The sequence below is a fragment of the Hetaerina americana genome, unplaced genomic scaffold (genome assembly GCF_022747635.1).
Source record: "Hetaerina americana unplaced genomic scaffold, ioHetAmer1.1.p SCAF_6, whole genome shotgun sequence".
Lineage (NCBI taxonomy): Eukaryota > Metazoa > Arthropoda > Insecta > Odonata > Calopterygidae > Hetaerina > Hetaerina americana.
Window position 1 is genome coordinate 7,375,678 of NW_027287205.1, and position 21,125 is coordinate 7,396,802.

The 21,125-nt window shown below is 37.5% G+C and overlaps 1 protein-coding gene across 1 annotated transcript in view; it reads left to right on the forward strand.

The window, feature by feature from the left end:
• Nucleotides 1-2,394: 2,394 nt before the first annotated feature.
• Nucleotides 2,395-21,125, forward strand: part of kl-3 (dynein heavy chain 8, axonemal kl-3) — a 141,973-nt gene continuing 123,242 nt past the window's right edge. The window contains exons 1-10 of the mRNA XM_071593917.1: nucleotides 2,395-2,523; nucleotides 3,625-3,847; nucleotides 3,945-4,096; nucleotides 4,267-4,387; nucleotides 4,478-4,641; nucleotides 12,420-12,593; nucleotides 15,454-15,675; nucleotides 17,086-17,232; nucleotides 19,570-19,844; nucleotides 19,930-20,143. Coding sequence (XP_071450018.1) covers nucleotides 2,395-2,523; nucleotides 3,625-3,847; nucleotides 3,945-4,096; nucleotides 4,267-4,387; nucleotides 4,478-4,641; nucleotides 12,420-12,593; nucleotides 15,454-15,675; nucleotides 17,086-17,232; nucleotides 19,570-19,844; nucleotides 19,930-20,143 — 1,821 coding nt within the window. The remainder of the gene's footprint in view (nucleotides 2,524-3,624; nucleotides 3,848-3,944; nucleotides 4,097-4,266; nucleotides 4,388-4,477; nucleotides 4,642-12,419; nucleotides 12,594-15,453; nucleotides 15,676-17,085; nucleotides 17,233-19,569; nucleotides 19,845-19,929; nucleotides 20,144-21,125) is intronic.

The following is a 21,125-nucleotide window of genomic DNA, read 5'->3' on the forward strand; positions in this document are numbered from 1 at the left end:
CCACCTTTATATAGATTTATATTTATTAATAAATGTCAATCATCTTTGCTGAAGACGTTCTCACGTGTAATGATAATAGTTAAAATATCTACAGTAGTGCTCGATGACTCATGCACATTAAAACATATCACAGTTTAAATCATGAGTTGTCTAGTCACAATTCTGTCTATTTAGGGTAACATTCAAATGATCTCGTTTGATGAATGAATGAATTGACGTTTGAATAACTTATTTGATGTCTTTATTTTTACAATGTGCTGTCACTAATGATTTAAATTTTATTATATTTAAAATCAGATAATCTTGTGATAACTTTGTGAATTTTTTGTAGAAATGAGATATTTTTCAACTAACTATAATTAAAATTTATTTTTCGTGTTGGTCAGTGGGCTTATAAATTTTCAGTCGTTTTTCAATAAAATTTGTGAAGAAAAATGATAATTTAAAAGCCAACGACCGCTTCTAATCTAAATATAGTCGTATTATAACTCCATTTTTTTCACTATCTCAGGTATTGTGATGGGTGTCCATGTATTTAAGTTTTCAAAACCTGTCTTAATTTAACTAATTCGCATTGCATTGTATGCAGTCCTGGTAAAGGATAACCATGTCCGACACCATGATAATCTAACTGAAGGGAAAATGAATTTCTGGGGCAGCTCATCTCAAACAAAGCCCTTAGATATTTGAATATTAAACATTCCTATTTGGATGGATAATTTATTCCTATGTCCTGCCTTCCATCTCCCGTGTAGTTCTTTAATATAGAAATCCATCAGGTCCCTTCAGGCAGTATCTAAACATTCGCCTCAATCATGTATCCATCAAATTCATTCTGATGTTTCTGTAGATAGATTTTGGTAGCAAATGATCATTTATTCCAAAACGGAAGATCATATTTCAACATCGGAAAAGATATAGCTTCATTTGCATGTCATTTCAATAAAATAACTTTCTATGATCTGGTGCTTTCCCTGCTTTTCAGCTTAATGAAGATTTCTCAGATCTCCCACTGAGCTGGGGGTTCCTTGTTGGCCGAAGTTTCATCTGAACGTCATCTTGAGCATCGCCCTCATCTGCCATGAGGATTATGCTCAAGTCAAGCTCCAAAATGTTGGCCAACATGGAACCCCTGTGACCTTGTAGAAGACCTGAGAAAACTTAATTAAAATAACTTTCCGTGTTATGTATTTCAGTCACAAATGACAGAGCACTCTAAATTGATCAGACATTTTCTTTTATTTGACAAAGTAAGGTTTTTATGAGATTTTAGTTATTAAATTCCACAGTATAATGATCAGTTGGAGTTTAATAGTGTCTATACACCACACCTCTACTGGGATATAGTTCATTTCCTCTCTTAAAGAAAGCAACATATTGAATAACATTGTTTTAGTTTTATGTGGTCTCACATAAACATACACATGTATGTATATATGCATAAATACACCCATATGGAAATGTATATAGATTTACGTTTGCATGAAAGATGTGTTTAAGAAAAGACGAAGAATGAAGATAACTCTGCTTATTATCCATGTATGTAATTTTTATTTTTAATGTCCTTTAATGAAAATTGAAATAATTGATGGAAGTGACATGTATAATCTCAGTTGTTGTAAAAGAAGATATGTGTCTTGTACCGTGAATCTGTAAACCAATGAGTTGTATGGTTACAAAATAGCTGATATCAAAATTTGCAAACCTCTAAAAATACTATTAATATAACTTCTTAGTTAGTCTCATTCAGATTACTTTAGAGTTGACACGTCATGGTTCTGCTATTGTGTTTGTTGTAAGTTTTGTGATGAAAATGTGTCCATTTTGAAATATGCTTTTCAATTTCCTGGATTAAAATTTTTCTAGGCTATCATGTACATAGATTGATAGCAATTTTAGTTTTCAAGGAAGTGACAGATGTAGTATCTTTTCATAGTTTTATTTTAGTTTCTCTCAAGTTTATTTTAGCTTTTGGTTGAAAAATGTTCATTGTGAAAAGTAACTGGTCAAAAATAAGTTGAGTCAATTTGGTTAAGTGTTGCTATTGACTCACCATTTATATTGGTTCTTCTTCTTTGTAATCATGCAGTGCTTCCTTTTAATGGTTAATTGTTAAAACTTAAGCAGTTTGTTTAGTTTTGCTCTGCCTCCTTTTTAGTTTTATTAACAACTACCTATCAATTTCTTTCTATCAAATTCTAATTTCAGGTTTTACAAAGAAGTTCTAAGGTAACAATAGAACTTTCACCAAAAATAGTTGCTGTTAGGTCACAAGGTGATGCTGACATTTGCAATATACAGTAGATGATGTCAAAGGAAAACATTATTGAAGGAAAAGTTTATTTTTTTACTTATTACGTATATATTAATCTCTGACTGGGAAACATTTTTTAAATGGATGAAAATATTCCTGGTAGTCCCATGCTGGAGCAAGATGGGTCAAGCGAGGCATTGTCTCCGATTAAAAGGGCTAGGTTTTCAAGATTTCTTCAGCAACAGCAGGAGACCTTTAGGGAAAAACAGGTATTAATTTTTTTCTCCATTAAGCACTAGGTTTGAATTTTGATATTGTTGTGAGAGAACTATACACTGTTAACTATAGCCTGAAATAAATTCTATATATTAGGTCAGTTGACAGCTATCCATATAATGTAAAAAAATGGGCCAGTTGAATCATTCGTGCAAATCATTGACAAGTGCAGTTTATTTCCAATACAGGTGTAATATTGCTTCCAGAGTATTCTCTGACAGTAATTCAGTTGAATTCTAATTTTACAACATACCACATGACATTTACTTGCATTTAAATTCTTTTGTGGGCCCAAACGAAGTCTATGAAGTATTTTATGACTCAATTTGATTTTTTCAATTCAATATAATTATAGTATACTTTAATCATTTTTATTAATGGCAAAACGATATTACTTGATACATGTATAAATTCATAAATGTGATGAAGATTTTCTCAAAAGAATTCATCAACTGGGCACATTCAACTCCTCTTTTTGATATTTGGGGTACAGTCTAATTTCAACTAAGTTGGCAGCCTTTTATAAAAACAATCCAATGTCCGCTTTGTGAAATGAGTGAATCTTGTAAATAACCTATCTAAAAAAAAATTTTAGTTAATAGATGAAATAAGATATATTGATGTAAAACATTTGCACTACATGATAAGCATAATTAGTAATCATAAATTTCATGTAAACTGCTGAAATGTAACAATACATGCAATAATATTATAAGAAATAAATTGTTGAATAAAAATTCAATATTTTGCAAAATATAAGGCGATTTTTGTCATTATAGTCTGTCAGCATTAGGCAAGTTACATATGATCACGAGAGTAGCAGTTTTAGGGGAGGCAAAGGACAACTAAGGTCATTTGTGCTATTGGGGATGGATGGGAAAAGAGGAAGGGTGGAAAGAAACGGGGCATCGACATTATCCTACACTTGACGAAGGGTGCCAAGGGATCCGCAGTTTAACATCCCATCTGATGGATGGTGTGCTCACCACAAAATGCACTTGAGGTGCTTTGTGGAGACCAATATTGTGTGAAACCAATTGGTCTATGTAGAAAAATACGAACGATCCTATTCAAGAGTGTATAATATTTTGCAGTTAAAGGCCCGTGAAGCAAGAGAAGAGAGACGTGCCCTCCTGATGCCTGCTCACAGGCATTTGATTAGTGTTGTTTCATATGATTTGGAAATTGATGAACTGACTGTTGAAGAAGGTGTCCTTGACTCGCCATTTCACCTAGACATGATGGATAGCTTCTTGGCTGCAGGAGGACGTGGCACAATTATTTTCCTCTATCTTGATGCACCCTTTCCTCCTCTTGGTATAATGAAATTTTCTTTTCGCTGGGATATTTCTTTGCATCATTTTTTCATGGTTTGAAAGATTATTATATTGGGATATTTCATCTTTTGTTGAAGAATCTGGTCGGCATGCAGTGAATACACCCCGAGAAAGTACAATTAAAAGAGTCATCATTTCAGATGGAACTGAAATGCCTATTCAAGGACAAATTGTTTTGTGTTATCGAACAAAAAATAATGTAGAAATTGACACTAGGAACATGTTGGAGGTAAAACTTTCAAATGAGTGTAAAATTGAGCCATTTTTTTTTCTCCTTGAGGTATTTAAACATTTCCTTCATTTTGGAATCCTTAGGAAATTTTCAGCATTTGTTTTGGGGAAATCTCTGGAGATTCTTCATTTACCGCTATTGAATTGCTGCATAATTTTATCACTCAGATTAATAGGCATCTAGTGGCTAAGGATAATGCATGGGGGGACTTCCTGAAAATGCCATATGGCAGTAAGGTTAAGAAACAATTCCTGGATGATTATGATGCCTTTACATCTTTTCTGTTCAGTAAGTTATTAAATTTAAGCATTTAAAGTATAGCTATGGCAAGGCATCATATGGAAGTAAATCATTAACATTTCTATTTGTGATTCGTAGGTACAAAGTTGGATCTTAAAGAGAGAGTGCTGTTTAAGAATTTGGAAGAGCTTGAAAAATTAAATTTTGATTCACCTCAGATTTTATCTGATGCCTGTAATAATAGAGAGATAGTTGCAAAGGTTGAAGATACTGTTCATGCCTGGGGAAAAGAAATTGAAATGGTAAGATAAATAGAATGAAAAATTTCTCTCAAGTCATTCCTATTAATATCATGTTGGCCATTGATGATATCACTCTGGAGGAATAGTTTGCAGTTCATCTGAATCAAGTTTCTCTGATATTCTGAATAAAGGTTTTAATGGAGGGTTTGTTTCGGTGTGTATTTAAAAAAAATATTGATTTCAAATGCCTGAAAATATTTTATACTTCTAAATTCAATATTTACAGAGTTGGAGTGAAATTTGTAACTTTGTTAATGAAATTCTTATTTTAGAGAAACATTTTAATTCTAGAGACTGTTTATATATATACACATACATACATATGTATATACACAGTGTTTGGCACTTAAATCCAGACAAGCATGCATTTCCTCGCCGGTTTAGCAAAACCTTCCCGGGACTTCCCCAAAGCATTACACTTAGACACAATATCGTAAACAGTTGATCTGGGTACCAGAAGAATCAAACTATTTTGGAATAAAATGCCCAGCATGAACACTTTCGATAATAGTGGCTCTTCAATTGTACTCTGCACTTGTACGTAACATCTTGGTCATTTTGATGTTATGACTGTTTACTAGATGCCTACAGCTTTCAAGAAAGCCAATCGCGACCTCCAGTGGAACTACGATATGGCCGGAAATTTATATTGAAATTTGTCCAGATTTAAGGGTGACACCCTGTATAGCATATTTTTCATCTTCAAAATAATCTCGTTCACTGCCATTCACCTAATTCCAAATTTCAATGCAATAGTTTCATCCGCCATATGCTCCCTCCTACAGGGATAACAATGTCTCCTTAAAAAGTAGTCGGATCTCTATCTATATTTCCTTCTTCTTAGTAGACCTCTAACTGCCCCATTGCCACCCCTTTCCGCAGCCTCCCCCTCAATCCCCCTGACTCTCTCACCATGAGCCCGACCTCTACACCATTTTCAAATCTCTCTCCCCCTCCTCCCAAAGGACCACCTGTTTTTCCCAGCCACCATCAAAGCATCTCCCCGACAGTTCTCCTGACATTGTAAACCTTTTCAACGCCAGCCTCTCTGACTGACTGTGAAATTTTCCTTCTTTGTAAATGCCTCTCCTTCACCACAAGTTGACCACAACAATTTACTAACCAATACCCTCAATTTCTGCCGAAACCGTCAATGATATGCCTTCTGGACATTACCAAGTGACCCTTCCAGTCACGTAAATGCCAATTCCACTGTGTTTAAACCCATTCACCTTTAGATCCTTTTTTCTCCTTTCCTGCCCCACTTCCAAGCATGCCCAGCTCTACCTCCCACCACAGCCCTCACATTCCTTCCACCCAAAACCTTCCAGTCTGACCTGAAGAATGCCAGAAGCTGTAACTATCTTAAACGTGGGTATCGTTTTATGAGTTTTCAAGACCTGGCTATTATTACTGTCTCTCCTGTGGGAAAATCCAAAAAGGTTGATAAAATGAGTGGAAGTAATATTAAACTGTTGTGGTATGTTGGAGGCCATGATAGAAGGGAGAATGTTGGGTTAGCAGGTTATAGCAGAAGGTTGGGTAAGCAGGGCAAAGAAAGAAGAAGTTCACGCAATAAATAAAAGTAAAAATTTATGAGGAACTGTCTGAATCAAGCCTTTAAAAAAGTAGATTACCAAACATGCTCTATTTATTTCGGTAATCTAACGGTTAATGTAGGTTTTGGATGGACACAACTACTAAAAGAATATTTTGTTTCTCCTAACAAAACACAACCCAACATCCTAGTCTACAACAAGTCTTTCTTCATCTCTGTACTTCCTTCCCCAAATCCCCATTCATTCCTGCAGCGATGAAGCACTCGACCAGACATTGAGGGATCTGGGTTTGAATCCTGGTCAAGGCGAATGATTATTACACTCTGAAATTGTTGCATTGAAATGCACATTAGCGGATGACTCCGTTAAAAGTTACTGTTGTGGCATCTCCTGCAGTTTCTTTGGAATCACAATACGCATTGCTTGCAATCCATTGGCTGACTGATAAACTACAGCTTGACCACCAGCAAACCTGATCTCATATATTCCCATCCAAATTTCATTCCTATCTCAAAGTCTTCCCATGCCTCTTTATCAATTCCTCCACATATGCATTGAACAGCATCAGTGAAAATGGACAACCCTGACCTGCACCTCTTCCTACACTGCCCATCCAGACTTTCCATTCCCCACTCGCACCTGAGCAGTCTGAGACATGCACAGGTTGTGGATTAGCCTCCTGTCCCTCCAATCTATTCCTATTTTCTGCAATATACTCATCAGTTCTACCCAATTCACTCTATCAAATGTCTTTTCAAAAGCTACGAAACAAGCAAATACATCCTGATTGTATTCTATATTCCTCTCGTTTAATGATCTCATTACTGCAAAGACATCCATGCGTCTACCCTTCCAAAACCCAAACTGATCATCCCCTAAGTAATCATTTGCCCTAATCTTTATCCTTTTGTTAATGATCCTGAGAACAACTTAAGCTGTGTGGGAAATCAAATTTATTGTTCTGTAGTCTTCATATGTTGTAGCCATTACCTTTTACGGAATAGGAACTAACACTGATCTAACAGTCTTCTGGCCAGATTCCTTCCTCATAGATACTAAGACTCAGTCCATGTAGCCTTTTCCTCCCACATTTTCCTTGTTTTCATTTCCTGAATGCCCTTTCTTTGTCATTGTCAAGTACGCCTGAATCTAAGCTATCTTCATCTATGTCATATTCCTGTACTATGTCTAAGTTTGTTGGCCTAAGTTCTTTGCCATGTAATTCTTCTATAAATTCTTTCCATCTCTCTTGGATCATCCATTTTCTCTCTCATCTATCTTTGCAGCCATCTCATCCGTGATCCATGGCCTCCTTTCCTTTTCTTATTAACAGTTCCTATAGTTTCTTTTGCAGCTTTCCAAATCCCTTTCTTAATACATTCCCATTTTTCCTCTATAGTACTCAACTCTTTTTTGTCATTCATGATTTTCTCTACAGCCTACTGATGCACCTTCCTTGTCAATCCATTTAATGCTTCTACATTCCATTTACCAACCCGCCACCCCTGTCTTATCTTTTTGAAATGGATGCTACATTTCATAGCAACTAAGTTGTTGTCAGAGTCTACATCTGCTCCTGGGAAGCCATGTGAATGATCACACTTCCTAAATCTGTGCTTAACCATGATATAATCTAACTGATACCTTTCTGAGTCACCTGACATTTTCCATGTATACCTACATCTTTTGTGATGTCTAAACCAAGTGTTGGTGATGACTAACCCCTGTCTCCTTATAATTCAATTGCCTCTTTCTACAATTATTCCTTATACCTAAACCATAATCCCCCACCTCATCACCATCTCTTCCTTTGCCTACAGTAGCATTCCAATCCCCCATCACTATCAAAGGTTTCCCTGAAGGAACACACGCGATTATGTCCTCTAATTGATCGTTTCTCCTCTTGACCTCTTCCTCCGTATGGTTGCTCAGTGGCATGTATACCTGAACAATGACCAAGTTCGTTGGTTCTGCTTTTATCTATACTAGTATTATTCTATCCATTGCTATGTTGACTATGCTTCTTCGTACCTTTTTGTTCAATATTATGGCAACCCCTTGTTGGCTCTCGTCCCCTCTACTGTATATTACTCTATAACTCTGATTCCAGTAATCCCCACCATCCTTCCATCTCACCTTGCATTGACCTAAAATATCTATATTTCCTCTTTCAACTCCCTCTCACTTTATATTTTCTAATTTTCCTGTCCTCGACATTTATCTTAAAATTTCAAGTTTCTATTCTGACTAATTTGGTCTTCTTCTTCTGTTATGCTGGTGTCGGTTTTCCTTTGCAAGGGTCTCGTGAGATGAAGACCGCAGAAGCCTTGTCTCTTCTACTGCTGTGCATACGTACAGCCGATTGGGCCGAGCTAAGTGGTTGCTAGGACTCATATTCTCTATACTGCCTATCATTATATTCTTGGGAATAATAATTGAGGTGGTTTCCGGTTGCCTTCCTCAATAGTGTTTTTAATGGGACGCCATCACTCAAAGGCCGCCCCACTGGGGTCACATATCTTTGTAGCCACCTCACTGAGGAGCAGTTGCTGCATGGACTACATTTCATCTAGCTCATAACCTCAGACCCATCTGACATGGGTGGTCCTCTCAGGAGCAATTATTATTGCCATCACCCTATGTTGTGACAAAATACAGTGCATACAATGTCACAGGCATTTGTAATGGTACGGTACGGTATTTTGTCACAACATCTTCTTCCTTTAAAGCCACCAAAATTTTGGAGTGTAAGAGTAGCTGAGTGCTGAAACTTACTGCCTCAATAGCTTTACTGGCTAAAGCACTTGACTGGACATGGAAGGATCCAGGTTCGAATCCTTGTCAAGGCGAATGATTTTTACACTCTGAAATTGTTGCATTGTAATGCATATTAGGAGATGGCTCAGTCAAAAAGTTACTGTCGTGGCATCTCCCGCAGTTTCTGGGAATTTGTAATTATAATTCTTTTTTGTATATATACTTTTATATATATTCTTGATGCACTCTAGCAATTAATTATAGCAAACAAAAATAAGAATAACACAAATGAAGACATAGGTCACTTCAATATTTCAGTGGTCCCAGCCACCTTCATCAGGGTAGATGAAGCCACTGATGGGAAAGTAAAGAAGCGAAAGAATACTGGGAGGGGGAGGGTTAAATAGAAGGGCATATGGGATTGACATGAGTTATGTCTATGTTTGTGTCAATCTTTTTTTTGTTTAATATTATTAATTGCTAGTGTGCATCAAGAATAAATGATTATCATAAAGGTGATATCTATACTAAATATATTTATTAATGTTTGGAGAATTTGCAACTACCACCAAGATCTCCACCAACGGTGGCTCACAGTATGTTTGTGTATCCCCACTAAAAGTTTCAACTTTAAATCTAATGATGCTGTAAATCAGTGGAACCTTTCCATTAATAAATATTCTGGGGAATACGAGGTCTGTAAATTAAGTAATGAAACCGATTTTGTTTAAATTTTTTCATTCAGATAGAATTACAATTTTACATTGTCAGCCTCAATACTGGAATAGCCTTCAGTTAGTCAGTTACAGCCGTTTGAATGTTTTCGACTGCCTCAAAATGAGTTCCCTTGAGGTGATTTTTCAACTTTAGGAAGAGAAAAAAGTCAAGGACTCAAGTCAGGTGAATAAGGAGGCTAAGGAGCCACAGGAATACTATTACTGGCCAAAAATTACTGGTCCTTTTGGTCTTGTGAAAGGTTTTTTGGAGCCATTTTTGCTGAGGTTTTTCTCATCCCTAATTCAATGGTCAAAATCTGATAAATGGTGGTTTGAGTCAAATTCAACTCTTCCCTGATAATTCTGACGGTCAACCGACGATCTGAATGCACAAGTTCCCAGATTCTGTCAACATTTTCATCGGTTCTTGAAGATAAAGGCCTTCTGCTTTGTGGTTCATCTTCATTCGACTCTCTTCCATCTGAAAATGCCTTAAACCACTGAAAAACTTGGGCTCTTGACAAAACACTATCTCCGTTGGCCTGCTGAAGTTTAGCATGAGTTCCCATTGCACTGTGCCCAAGGCTGAAGCAAAACCTGATCAATGACAGCATTGCTCGAAATTGATGTCACTCACTTTTAGAACACAATAGAAAAAAACTGTTTCAAACAACCAAATGACTCGAGCAAGTTCAAACTGGTACTGAAGGCGGATCACATGTTCTCCTGCCACCCCTCCAAGCCCAGTACTTTCAGTGTTGCCAGATCAAATGCTATGTTGCCAGTCTAATTACTTAATTTACCGGCCTTGTATGTAGTATGATTGTTCTTCATTTTCAGTGGATGTTAGAAATTCCCCTAGGTAAAGTTTCAGCTATTTAAATTTAAGGCATGTGAATGTTTGATGTCACGCGCAGGGCCTCAATCCATTATTCCATACCAAACACACCAAGAACAAACAGCAAATAAATTAGGTAATAAAATTGAAATATTACATCTAATGATAGGCCCTTACTCGGATCCACAATCATTTTGTGAGGGTTTCATGTAGATATTAGTGACCCATATTATTAGGCTATTGAGTGTTTCTGTTTTACTTATGGAATGGATAAAAATTTTCAACGATAGCGCATGACAGCTTATGGACATTTTAACCGGCATGCAGAGGCCGCATCACTCAAAGCAGGAATCCAGAAATATGGAGGACCACACACTTCTAACCTTTTGGATTTACCCTTTTTGAGATTGCTCAAGTGTCCTGCTTTGCAATTAAAATATTTAGGTGTCAATTTTTCAAATCAGTTAATTTGCAGGAGGAAATGCAATAAAGGTTTATGCAAGAAGAGGGACAATTCATGTACAGTCACTACTGAGTGTGGTGTCACCTGCTCTGCATTAGAAGGATAAATCTAATACTGTTGCAATTTGTGGTCACCCACTGGCCCAGAAGTTGGAGGGGAAGGAAGAGTGAGTTGGAAGGAGATGAGAAACATGCATTCACTTCAACCTTCACAATCCTATGAAACTCTGGAAAGACCTTATGGGCAAAATGCCCTTCATTTTGAAGTACTCTGCATTGTCGGGTTTCACCGCGTCGTTGTTTGATTCAGACAACAGTTTCGCCGAAGTTGCATTCGGCGTCTTCAGGTCGAAGATGAGGGACTCGGAATTTTGCCACCCTTATATAGGTGGTCCCGTCTAGTGGCTGCTCCCTGATTGGTCCGTTCCCGGAGAACTCTCTTCCATGCGTTGTGGAGATGGTAGCCTTCATCCCTGTTGATGTTCTCCGGGTTTTTTGTGATCTCAATTGCTTCCCTAATTAAACGCGGGTAGTATCTACTCTCCTTGGCTATGATGTTTGCTTTTTGGAATGAAATCTCGTGACCGGGTTCACTCCATTGGTGTTCTGAAATGGCCGACAGGTGAAACTGCTTTTTTGTGGTTGCCCGGAGGTGTTCCTTTATCCGAACTTTCAATGAGCGCCATGTTTCCCCGATGTAGGCTTTCCCACATGAACAGGGTACTTGGTAGACCCCTTCATATAAGTCTTTCGGAATTTGGTCCTTCGGTCCAGGGAGAGCGTCCGCTATTTTCTTGGTGCAGTTAAATCTTGTCACCACGTCATGTTTTTTTAGGACTCTGGCTATCTTCTCGGATGTTCCGGATACGTAGGGAATAGTAGCGTATGCATTTGGGTCCGGTTCCGTCTGCTTGATGGACTTGTCCCAATCCCGTCTTCGCCTTTCTTCCCTGGCGGTCCTTTTAAGGACCATATCGTTCGTTACGCAGCCATATGCCCTTCATTTTGTTTTGTCCTGATTTCACTGCAGTTTAATTTCTCAAACTGTTGGAATCATTTGGCCACTCTAACTCCCTCCACTCCTCTGCATCACCCATTACACCAAAGAATTCTCTCATCCCACATTCATTTGGAAAACTTTTCCTGCTCCATTCTCCACCGTTTAATGCCAACTTCATGAACTATGTAATTCTAGCTTGCACCATCCGGTGATCCAGAGGGGACACCATACTGACTTTTGCTAATGGCTGTTCCATCAGGTTTATCAGTGAGCATATCACTCATCAGGTAAATGCATCAGCTTTAGTTTAAATGATAAGTTCAGTATGGCTACTTTCTGCAGCTACTGTGCTGTTTCATACTGTTGCATGCAGCCTTTTCCAAATCCACCTAGTATATGGTCAAGCATGGCTGAATGTTGCAATAATCTGTCTTTCTCCGTTGCAGGTTATCACGAAAAGTGACTTAATGAGAAAGGAATCTGATTTAGGTCCACTTGCAGAGTTGGAGTATTGGCGGAAGCTCTTGACTAAGTTCACATCAATAGTTGAACACATAAAAAGCCATAAATGCTCTGCCATGATACAGATTTTGCAAAAAGTCAATTCCAAGTATCTCCCAGTGAGTATTCATATTATCTTCATTAATTGCTGCTGGGTCACGGTAGTCCAGGGCTAGAGCGCTGGACTACTGACCGGAGGGTCCCAGGTTTGACTCCCGAGCAAGTCTCTGGGCACCTGCAGCTCCACCCAAGCTATGTGATTTTTCGGGTACCTGATCTTTCTGGGAAACCATAACCGTCGCAGGCAAAGGAACGGGCCACCCTACCCTGATGTGTGAATTTCACATGCTGTTGGGCTTAGTGCTGGGTGAACTATACCATCACCTACCAAACCGACCTTCGGGTTGATTACTGTGTTTATGGTTTCTTTTAATTGCTGATAAATTCTTTGTTACTTCTTCTATCGGGGTGCATATTGTTTGTGTAATCCAAGTACAAAAGAATTATGATAATAATTTTTATTGTTTCCCGGACAATTGGTTTACATGTATAGAACAAGTTATATGCATTCAGTATACAAATAAACACTATAAAGGAGTTGAATTAATATGGATAATAATTAAATTCATCAGTGGAGTATATGTTCTGCTTACAAGATATTGTTATAGATTGCATTTTAATAATAATTTTAGTTGAAGATTTCCCTTAATTTCCTTGGAAAGCAATGAAAATGTTTCATATCTTCAAAGATTGGATTCTTGCTGAAAATGCTTAAATAATGAATGACAATCATAATATCTTCTGTGGTTCTGGTGTTGTATTCATGGATGCCACCATTTATTTCAATGTCCAAAAATCTGCTGTGCTGACAAATAAAAATAATTGTGAGAAAAATATTTAGGCATGGAAGAGTGGAAATTCCGAAGGATTTGAAATGGGCTTGACAGCTTTTTTTCCTGGGATATTACCCAGAACCCTACTGGCCCTCTTTGGGAGCCTAGAAAGCCCAATCAAATGGTGTGATTGACCAAAAACCACAATTCCATATTTCAGCTGACTATGAATGTTTGCATTATGGCCTGAAAGTGCAGTGGTGGTATCAGTGAGTGTTTTAATCCTCGAAAGGTAGTATCCAGGAGCACAGTTTGTCAATGTGCGAGTTTTCCATGACAGGGAAATGCAACTGCTATTCGAAGAATTCAATTAGGCTGATGAACTTAATATTGCACGTATTCTCTTGACTCAATAACCAAGATTTTGAACCTAACAAAGCTAATGACATATTGCACTAGCCTTTTCTTCAACTCTTTACTTAAATTGCCGGTCATCAACTCCTTCCTCTTCATATATATAATTCTTTTAATGCCCCTATACTGTTCATACCTTCTTTTAAAACACTTCCTGAGCAGGTGAACTGCTCTCTACAAGCTTTAGTTTTTATCCTCCAACTGTGATACATAAACTTATCCTTCTATTTTCACAAGAATATCATTTCCTTCATTTTTTTAATAATTCTCATTCAATTCCTATGGCACTGAATCTGCAAGATACCAAGTGATGACGGAAACCCTTTGCCTGACTGACTAACCAACATTTGATCATCCATTAATCTAACTGATTTGATGAGTTCCCCTCTTATTTCCACTGCTCACTGCAGCCCTTCACATGCCTCCCTTATTACTTCCTCCACTTACAAATTGAAAAGGCGATATGGTAGTCCAGTGGGTAGAGCATTGGGCTACTAACCGCAGGGCCCAGGTTTGATGCCCGGGGATGCCTCAGGGCACATTCAGCTTCACCCAAGCTGTGTGATTTTTCAGGTACCAAATCTTCCCAGGAGACCATAGGTGGCACTGCAAATTGGCCCTGGCATGTGAATTTCGTTCACCATAGGGTGTAGTACTCAACCAGCTCTACTTTCATCTATCAAGCCAACCTTCAGGTTGATAACTGTGGTTATATATTGAAAGGGCAGGTGGCCGCCTACCTGGCCCGGTTAGGGCTTGCAACCTTGCTGCAGCCACCATACAGCCCCGATGTGAGCCCGGAAGACTTTTTTCTGTTACCAAAGCTCAAGAAAGCCTGAAAGGTCACCATTTTGCAGATGTTCTCACCATCCATCTGTCACAGAGTCTCTGAAAGAGGTTATGGCAGCTAACTTCCAGGTAGCCTTTACAACATGGGACTCATGTTGGCAGTGGTGTAATGGTGCCCAAGGAGACTATTTTGAAGAATTTAATCAATATACATGGATCGGATCAATAAATTCTTTTTACCAGACCCAGTCTTATTACTTCATGGACAAACCCTGTATTCTTCCTTTTATTATGAGAACCTCTCTTTCAAATTTCTTTTACACATTGCATCTCCAATTGAGTAAATGGATTCACCTTTATTAAAACCCATAAGTTCCTTCACCTTTCTCTATTTTGTGCCCAATCTCTGTGACCTCTATCCATATCCTTACACTGCTCTTTCTCTCCAGTTTCTTTTTCCCTTGTTTTTCACCTCAGCTTATTGTTTAACTCTTTGTGCATATGATGGCACTCTATGTCAAGGGTATAATATGTGTATAAAATACACAAAAAAGAAGTAAGTTAGTATCGATGTTATTGTCATTATATATAAACTGTATAAAAGACATAGGTACTTTATAAAACATTTTCATGAAAATGAATTTGCTGATGTACTATAAATTATATAATAAATACTATTTACTTTAAACTGAAAGTCTACTTCAGTATGTATGTACGGTATGTCAATGTTTGCAGTGCTCTTCCTTCGAATGTGCCCTCATGCTCGGCATATTAATGCTTAATCAATAGAATTTATTTCTGCTTAATGTGGTTCCGACTCTTCAAGGTTACAAGGAATTGTTGTCTGCCAACTTTTATAGTGTAGTAATATTCTCTTTCATTAATTGAATTCTAAGTTTTGTAATTGAGTTTAACTGATTTCTAATGTAAATGTTTCCTTCAGAAATGGAAGTACCTGGATTGTAAAATAACGGACTATTGCAATGAAGCACGAGATAACGTGAAGTACCTGTACACTCTAGAGAAATATCTAGAGCCATTGTACAGAGGAAGCCCAGCTGAAATGACTGAATGCTTGCCAAGCCTCATGCAGGCTGTGAGAATGATTTATCGAAATTCTAGGTTTTACAACACAAATGAGAGAATAACTGCGCTGTTTGTGAAGGTAAAAATATTTTACAGAAATAAGGTAAGTTTTTATTTAATTCTTTTTACATGGGGACTTTCTATCTATTTAATTATTGCATTAATGTTTATTAGGTAACCAATCAGCTAATCACTTCAAGTAAAAATTATTTAACCAACAACGACAGTGTTAAAATTTGGCAACAACCCAAGAGGGAGATATTAGCCAAAATGGAGGTAGGAGTTTTTCCTTTTCATAATCATTTCCACCAGAGAAGTCTAATGAATATTCCCTCTCTCCCTTGATGAGGAAGAAAAAATTTAGAAAAACTTCAGGGATGTATCTTTTTTGAATGGTTATCTTCCCATGTAAATAAATACTTCATGGAATGAAACAGTTTCTGGCGTCACTTGGTGGAAATTCTTCATATTGAAATTAAATTTAAAATACTTCGCCTTTCCACATAAACCACTTTTATTACTACCTAGATTTCATTATGGTATAACATCATCAGGTAAAAATACAATGACTTGTATTTTTACCTGATGATGTTATACCATAACGAAACCTAGGTAGTAATAAAAGTGGTTTATGTGGAAAGGCAAAGTATTTTAAATTTAATTTCAACACTGAATGGAAACCTGATTGCCTGTAGTTGTTCCAGGCAAGGAATTAATTTTCCTCTAAACAACCGCAGGACATTTGGCTTTGTGTGTGTAATTCATTCAATAAAAATTCCTTATTATGCTAATATCTCCCTCTTGGCAACAACCCAAGAGGGAGATATTAGCCAAAATGGAGGTAGGAGTTTTTCCTTTTCATAATCATTTCCACCAGAGAAGTCTAATGAATATTCCCTCTCTCCCTTGATGAGGAAGAAAAAATTTAGAAAAACTTCAGGGATGTATCTTTTTTGAATGGTTATCTTCCCATGTAAATAAATACTTCATGGAATGAAACAGTTTCTGGCGTCACTTGGTGGAAATTCTTCATATTGAAATTAAATTTAAAATACTTCGCCTTTCCACATAAACCACTTTTATTACTACCTAGATTTCATTATGGTATAACATCATCAGGTAAAAATACAATGACTTGTATTTTTACCTGATGATGTTATACCATAACGAAACCTAGGTAGTAATAAAAGTGGTTTATGTGGAAAGGCAAAGTATTTTAAATTTAATTTCAACACTGAATGGAAACCTGATTGCCTGTAGTTGTTCCAGGCAAGGAATTAATTTTCCTCTAAACAACCGCAGGACATTTGGCTTTGTGTGTGTAATTCATTCAATAAAAATTCCTTATTATGCTCATTGAGATTTATTGAATTTTCCCCCTGTTCTTAGTTAACATGTCTTTAGCAGCTCAGAGCAATATTAATCCACGCTTTGTTTGTCATTTTTATGATAAAACTAATACAATTATTGTTTTTATTTGCATTTGAAGGTGTGCTTGAAATTATATGAACATTATCACTCTTGTTATCAAGAAACAAAAGATAATATTGCAGCCTCTCCAGATGAAAAGGATATTGATTGTTCAAGCATGTATATATTTGGAAAATTTGAAACATTCAAGAATCGTTTAGAAAGGGTTTGTAAAATCAGTTGCTTTGTTCCTAATTTTCAGGGTATTTGTTTAGTTATCATATAACCTCAGAGACAAAATAAATTTATGTAATTTGTTTTTTATTTATGAGTATTAGAACTATTTCTTCTGTGAATGTTCCATAAGACCCATAGTTCGAATAGGCCATTCATACCTTTCAGTTGTTGTTCTTTGTTGTCTGAAGTTACCCAATTCCTGATTACACCTAGAATTTTTTCCATTATTTCATGAAAATGATCCCTGGTCTTACCAGATTCATTGGCAGGAAAAAGAGAATCATGCCATCAAGAATTTATTCTGTGGTACCTTAAATTTTGAAATACTCACATTTTCAGCCTTTGTTAAAGTTTGGGACTTTGTAATAATAAACTGAGGATGGGAGGTAAAAAGAGTGATAGATAGAGAGAGTGCAGCCCAAATGCAGTGGTAAACTCCACCTTAGACTTAATATAGCCACGAGACCGATGGTGAACAAGTACGATGTGGGAAAGTTGAAGAGCACTTTGAAGGGAGAGTTCAAGAGTACATGAAACCGTTTGGGAGTAAACAGGTGGAACCTGAAATTTCTACTCGAGGAGAAGTGCTAAACTACCATGGTGGAAGACGAAGTGTGAGGGTAGAGAAAGGGTGAAATAGGTGCAATGTACAGGAAGGTGAAAACACTGTTGAGAAGTGAGAAGGGAAAATCTGTGATAAAAATTAGAGATAAGTCTGGAAAAATATTATTTGAACCAGGAAAGATTCAAGAAAGATGGAGGATATATATGGAGAAACTATATGGTAAAGGTATAAGGCCAGCAAGGTTAGACATAGAAAAAGAATATGACATATGTAAAATAATTGGCTTATTAGCCCATATATTGCTTGAGCATGGCTTGGATAAGCAGGGTTCTATGATGTGCGTATTAACTAGGTTGCATTAGAAATGACTGTGATAAACCCAAAATTTACCATTTTTGAAAATACTTTGCATAATGGCTGGCACCATGGTAAACCTAGAGTTAGTAATGTCTGGTATAATTAAAGTGGTAACTGGTAAGAAATAATGAGCTCTACGGCCTCTCAATTAAATGAGAATGGGGAAGAAAACTCCAATGGCCATAAAAATTAGTTGCCAATCTCTCGTCAGACCAATTGTTGTGTTGGTTTAACGGGAATCACGTTAGGGACCAACCGCAACCTCTCGACCAGAATACCCTCTGTGGTGGTTTACGGGAAATTAATCCGTGCCAGGGACCAACACACAGCCACAGGCACACTATCCTGACTGAAATCCTTCACAAAGCTGTGAGACCCTGTTAAAGAATTTCAGATGGAGATGGAATCCTTCACGAGGCTGTAGAGTAGACCCCGTTAAAGGTTCCAGGATATTCTCAAGCACACGATTCGTGACTGGTACTGACCAATCACACACACAAGCACTCAAGAAAGACAGACTCAAAAGGGCCCAACTTCTGGGAGAATCTGGACACAGGTAAAGAGCAACCAGGAAATGCGTCGAACACGCGTTTTCAGCCACAAAGTGGCCCTCTTCAGCGAACCAAAGGGAAAACACCTCCAACACAAGATTGAAAGTAAACAACCGGAGACAAACGTCATATTTATGTAGAAACTGTGGGAGTTGGGGGACCAATCGAAATAGTTAGAAGATAGAAAGGGGAGGGGTACTTTAAACGTTTTGGTGAAGAGGGAGGGGGAGGAAGGTGGGGGGGAAAACAGATACCAAGGGACTGAGTGGAACGGGAAGGAGTAATTAGTGAAGGGGAAGGGGGGGGGTGGTTGGGGCAAAAGTGAAAGGTATCCGAGTAACGGATTATGAAGGGGAATTGGGGGGGGGGGTTTAAAACATATTTCCGTTGGACTAAGGTCCAACGGAAATATGTTTTAAAACTAGAGAAGTTATTTCATAAGGGAATACAGTTGGGAGAATGGAACCAGCACTTTATCGTTTTTGACAACCACATTTTTAAATTTTTGTATGAAAATGCTTTCGTATGCGTCCAAAAGGTGGTTAGGGGTCTGTTTGATCAACTTCCATTCCTTTTCTGATGTTGTATGGTCTTCCTTGAGTAAGTGTAGGGCAATGCTCGATTTATCTGATCTGTAATGGGCCATGTGTTCTTTGAATCTAGTTTTAATATTCCTCCGCGTCTGGCCGATGTAACTGGTGCCGAGATTTTTGGCTGGTATTGAATGAATCAGTGGTTATGTATAACTTAGCTGCCTAATTGTGAAAAAGCTCCTGATCAGCATAAAGTTATAACATTTAAGGTATTCACTGCTGATGGTTTGAATTATTGATTCTTGTGTCCTTCATTTCAGGTGTCTGACCTGCTGTCATTGTTCATTCAGTATTCAGTTCTTAAAAGTTCAAGGATAGAAGGAATTGAAGTGTTTGCCAAGCGCTTTTCTGATATGGAAACGTCTATTTCAAATAAACACTATGATGTTCTAGACCACCGGAAGCCTCTTTTTGACCAAGACTATCAAGAGATGAAGCGATCTATTGGTGAAATAGAGAAAGATCTTAGAAATTTTATGGAATATCATGTGTCTCTTATGCCAGATGTACATGAGGCTTTGCGAATACTGTCAAGGTTTGAATTAATGGGATTGTATATCTTTAAAAAATAATTTAATTGATTCTCTTAGCTTGAATTTTTCAACCTTTCAATTATTCAGGTTTGAAAAATTGAATCTGCCATGCCTAAAAATAGAAAGTAAATATTGTGATCAGCTGGACAGGCTTATGGAAGAAATTGAAATGATTAGGTTCCGATACCATGAAGAGAAAGTTGACCCACCGTTACCAAGATGTATGCCTCCAATCGCTGGTAGAATAATGTGGGCAAGGCATTATTTAAAAAGAATTGAGGGACCAATGGGAATTCTAAAAGTGAGTGTTTCTGTTAATATATTCCCATGGGTTGAAACCCCAAATCCATTGTTGTCCTTAAGAGAGTTTATTCCATTCAGGGTTGCTTGCAACTCTGAAGTGAGTCAATTTTTTAATTGAGGCCAACACTAATAAGGGTTTTTGTTGAGACTGGCAAAAGCAAATTAGTTATGTAGTAATCACTGCTTATAAGACTGATTTTGAAAAAGGTTTGAGGCATGATCATCCAGCCAGGAAATTATTTTTTCCTCAATGTACTCTCTAGATGCATCTTTTGGTTTTTCTGAATCTGGAATCCTCATTGGCTGACTTTAAGTTGTCATAAGGTTTTCCGTTAAAAGAACTAACAGAGTTGACTTGAATCATAACGTAGGCCAGATGGCAACCCATCTCCTTGGCTTGGCAGGTGGGTAAGTCACTTATCTGGCTAACCAAACCAGCCACCTGAATTAATATGAAGATATGCCTTATCCATGTTCAAGAATCAGGGTTTCCTATATTCTCTGTGTGCATTCTTGAAGAGGCCAATTACTGTAGTTTCTAATTTTTTTAAGCAAATCTAGAGATCCCAAAGAAACTGCAGGAGATGCCGCAACAATAGCTTTTAATGGAGTTGTCTGCTAATGTGCATTTCAATGCAACAATTTCAGAGTGTAAAAATCTTTTGCCTTGACCGGGATTCGAATCCGGATCCCTCAAATATCCAGTTGAGTGCTTTAGCCAGTTAAGCTATCGAGGTGTCCTCTTAAACTCTGAAAATTTGGGGGCTTTAAAGAAGAGGATGCCTTGATAGATTAACTGGCTAAAGCACTCAACCGTACATTGAGGGATCCAGGTTTGAACCCCGGTCAAGTCAAATGATTTTTACACTCTGAAATTGTTGCATTGAAAATCTAGAGATGTTTGCAAAATGCCTTGCATTAATTCAGTTGTAGCATAAAGCAGCATTGTGTACTATCTAGGAATCTTTTTAGCCTTTACT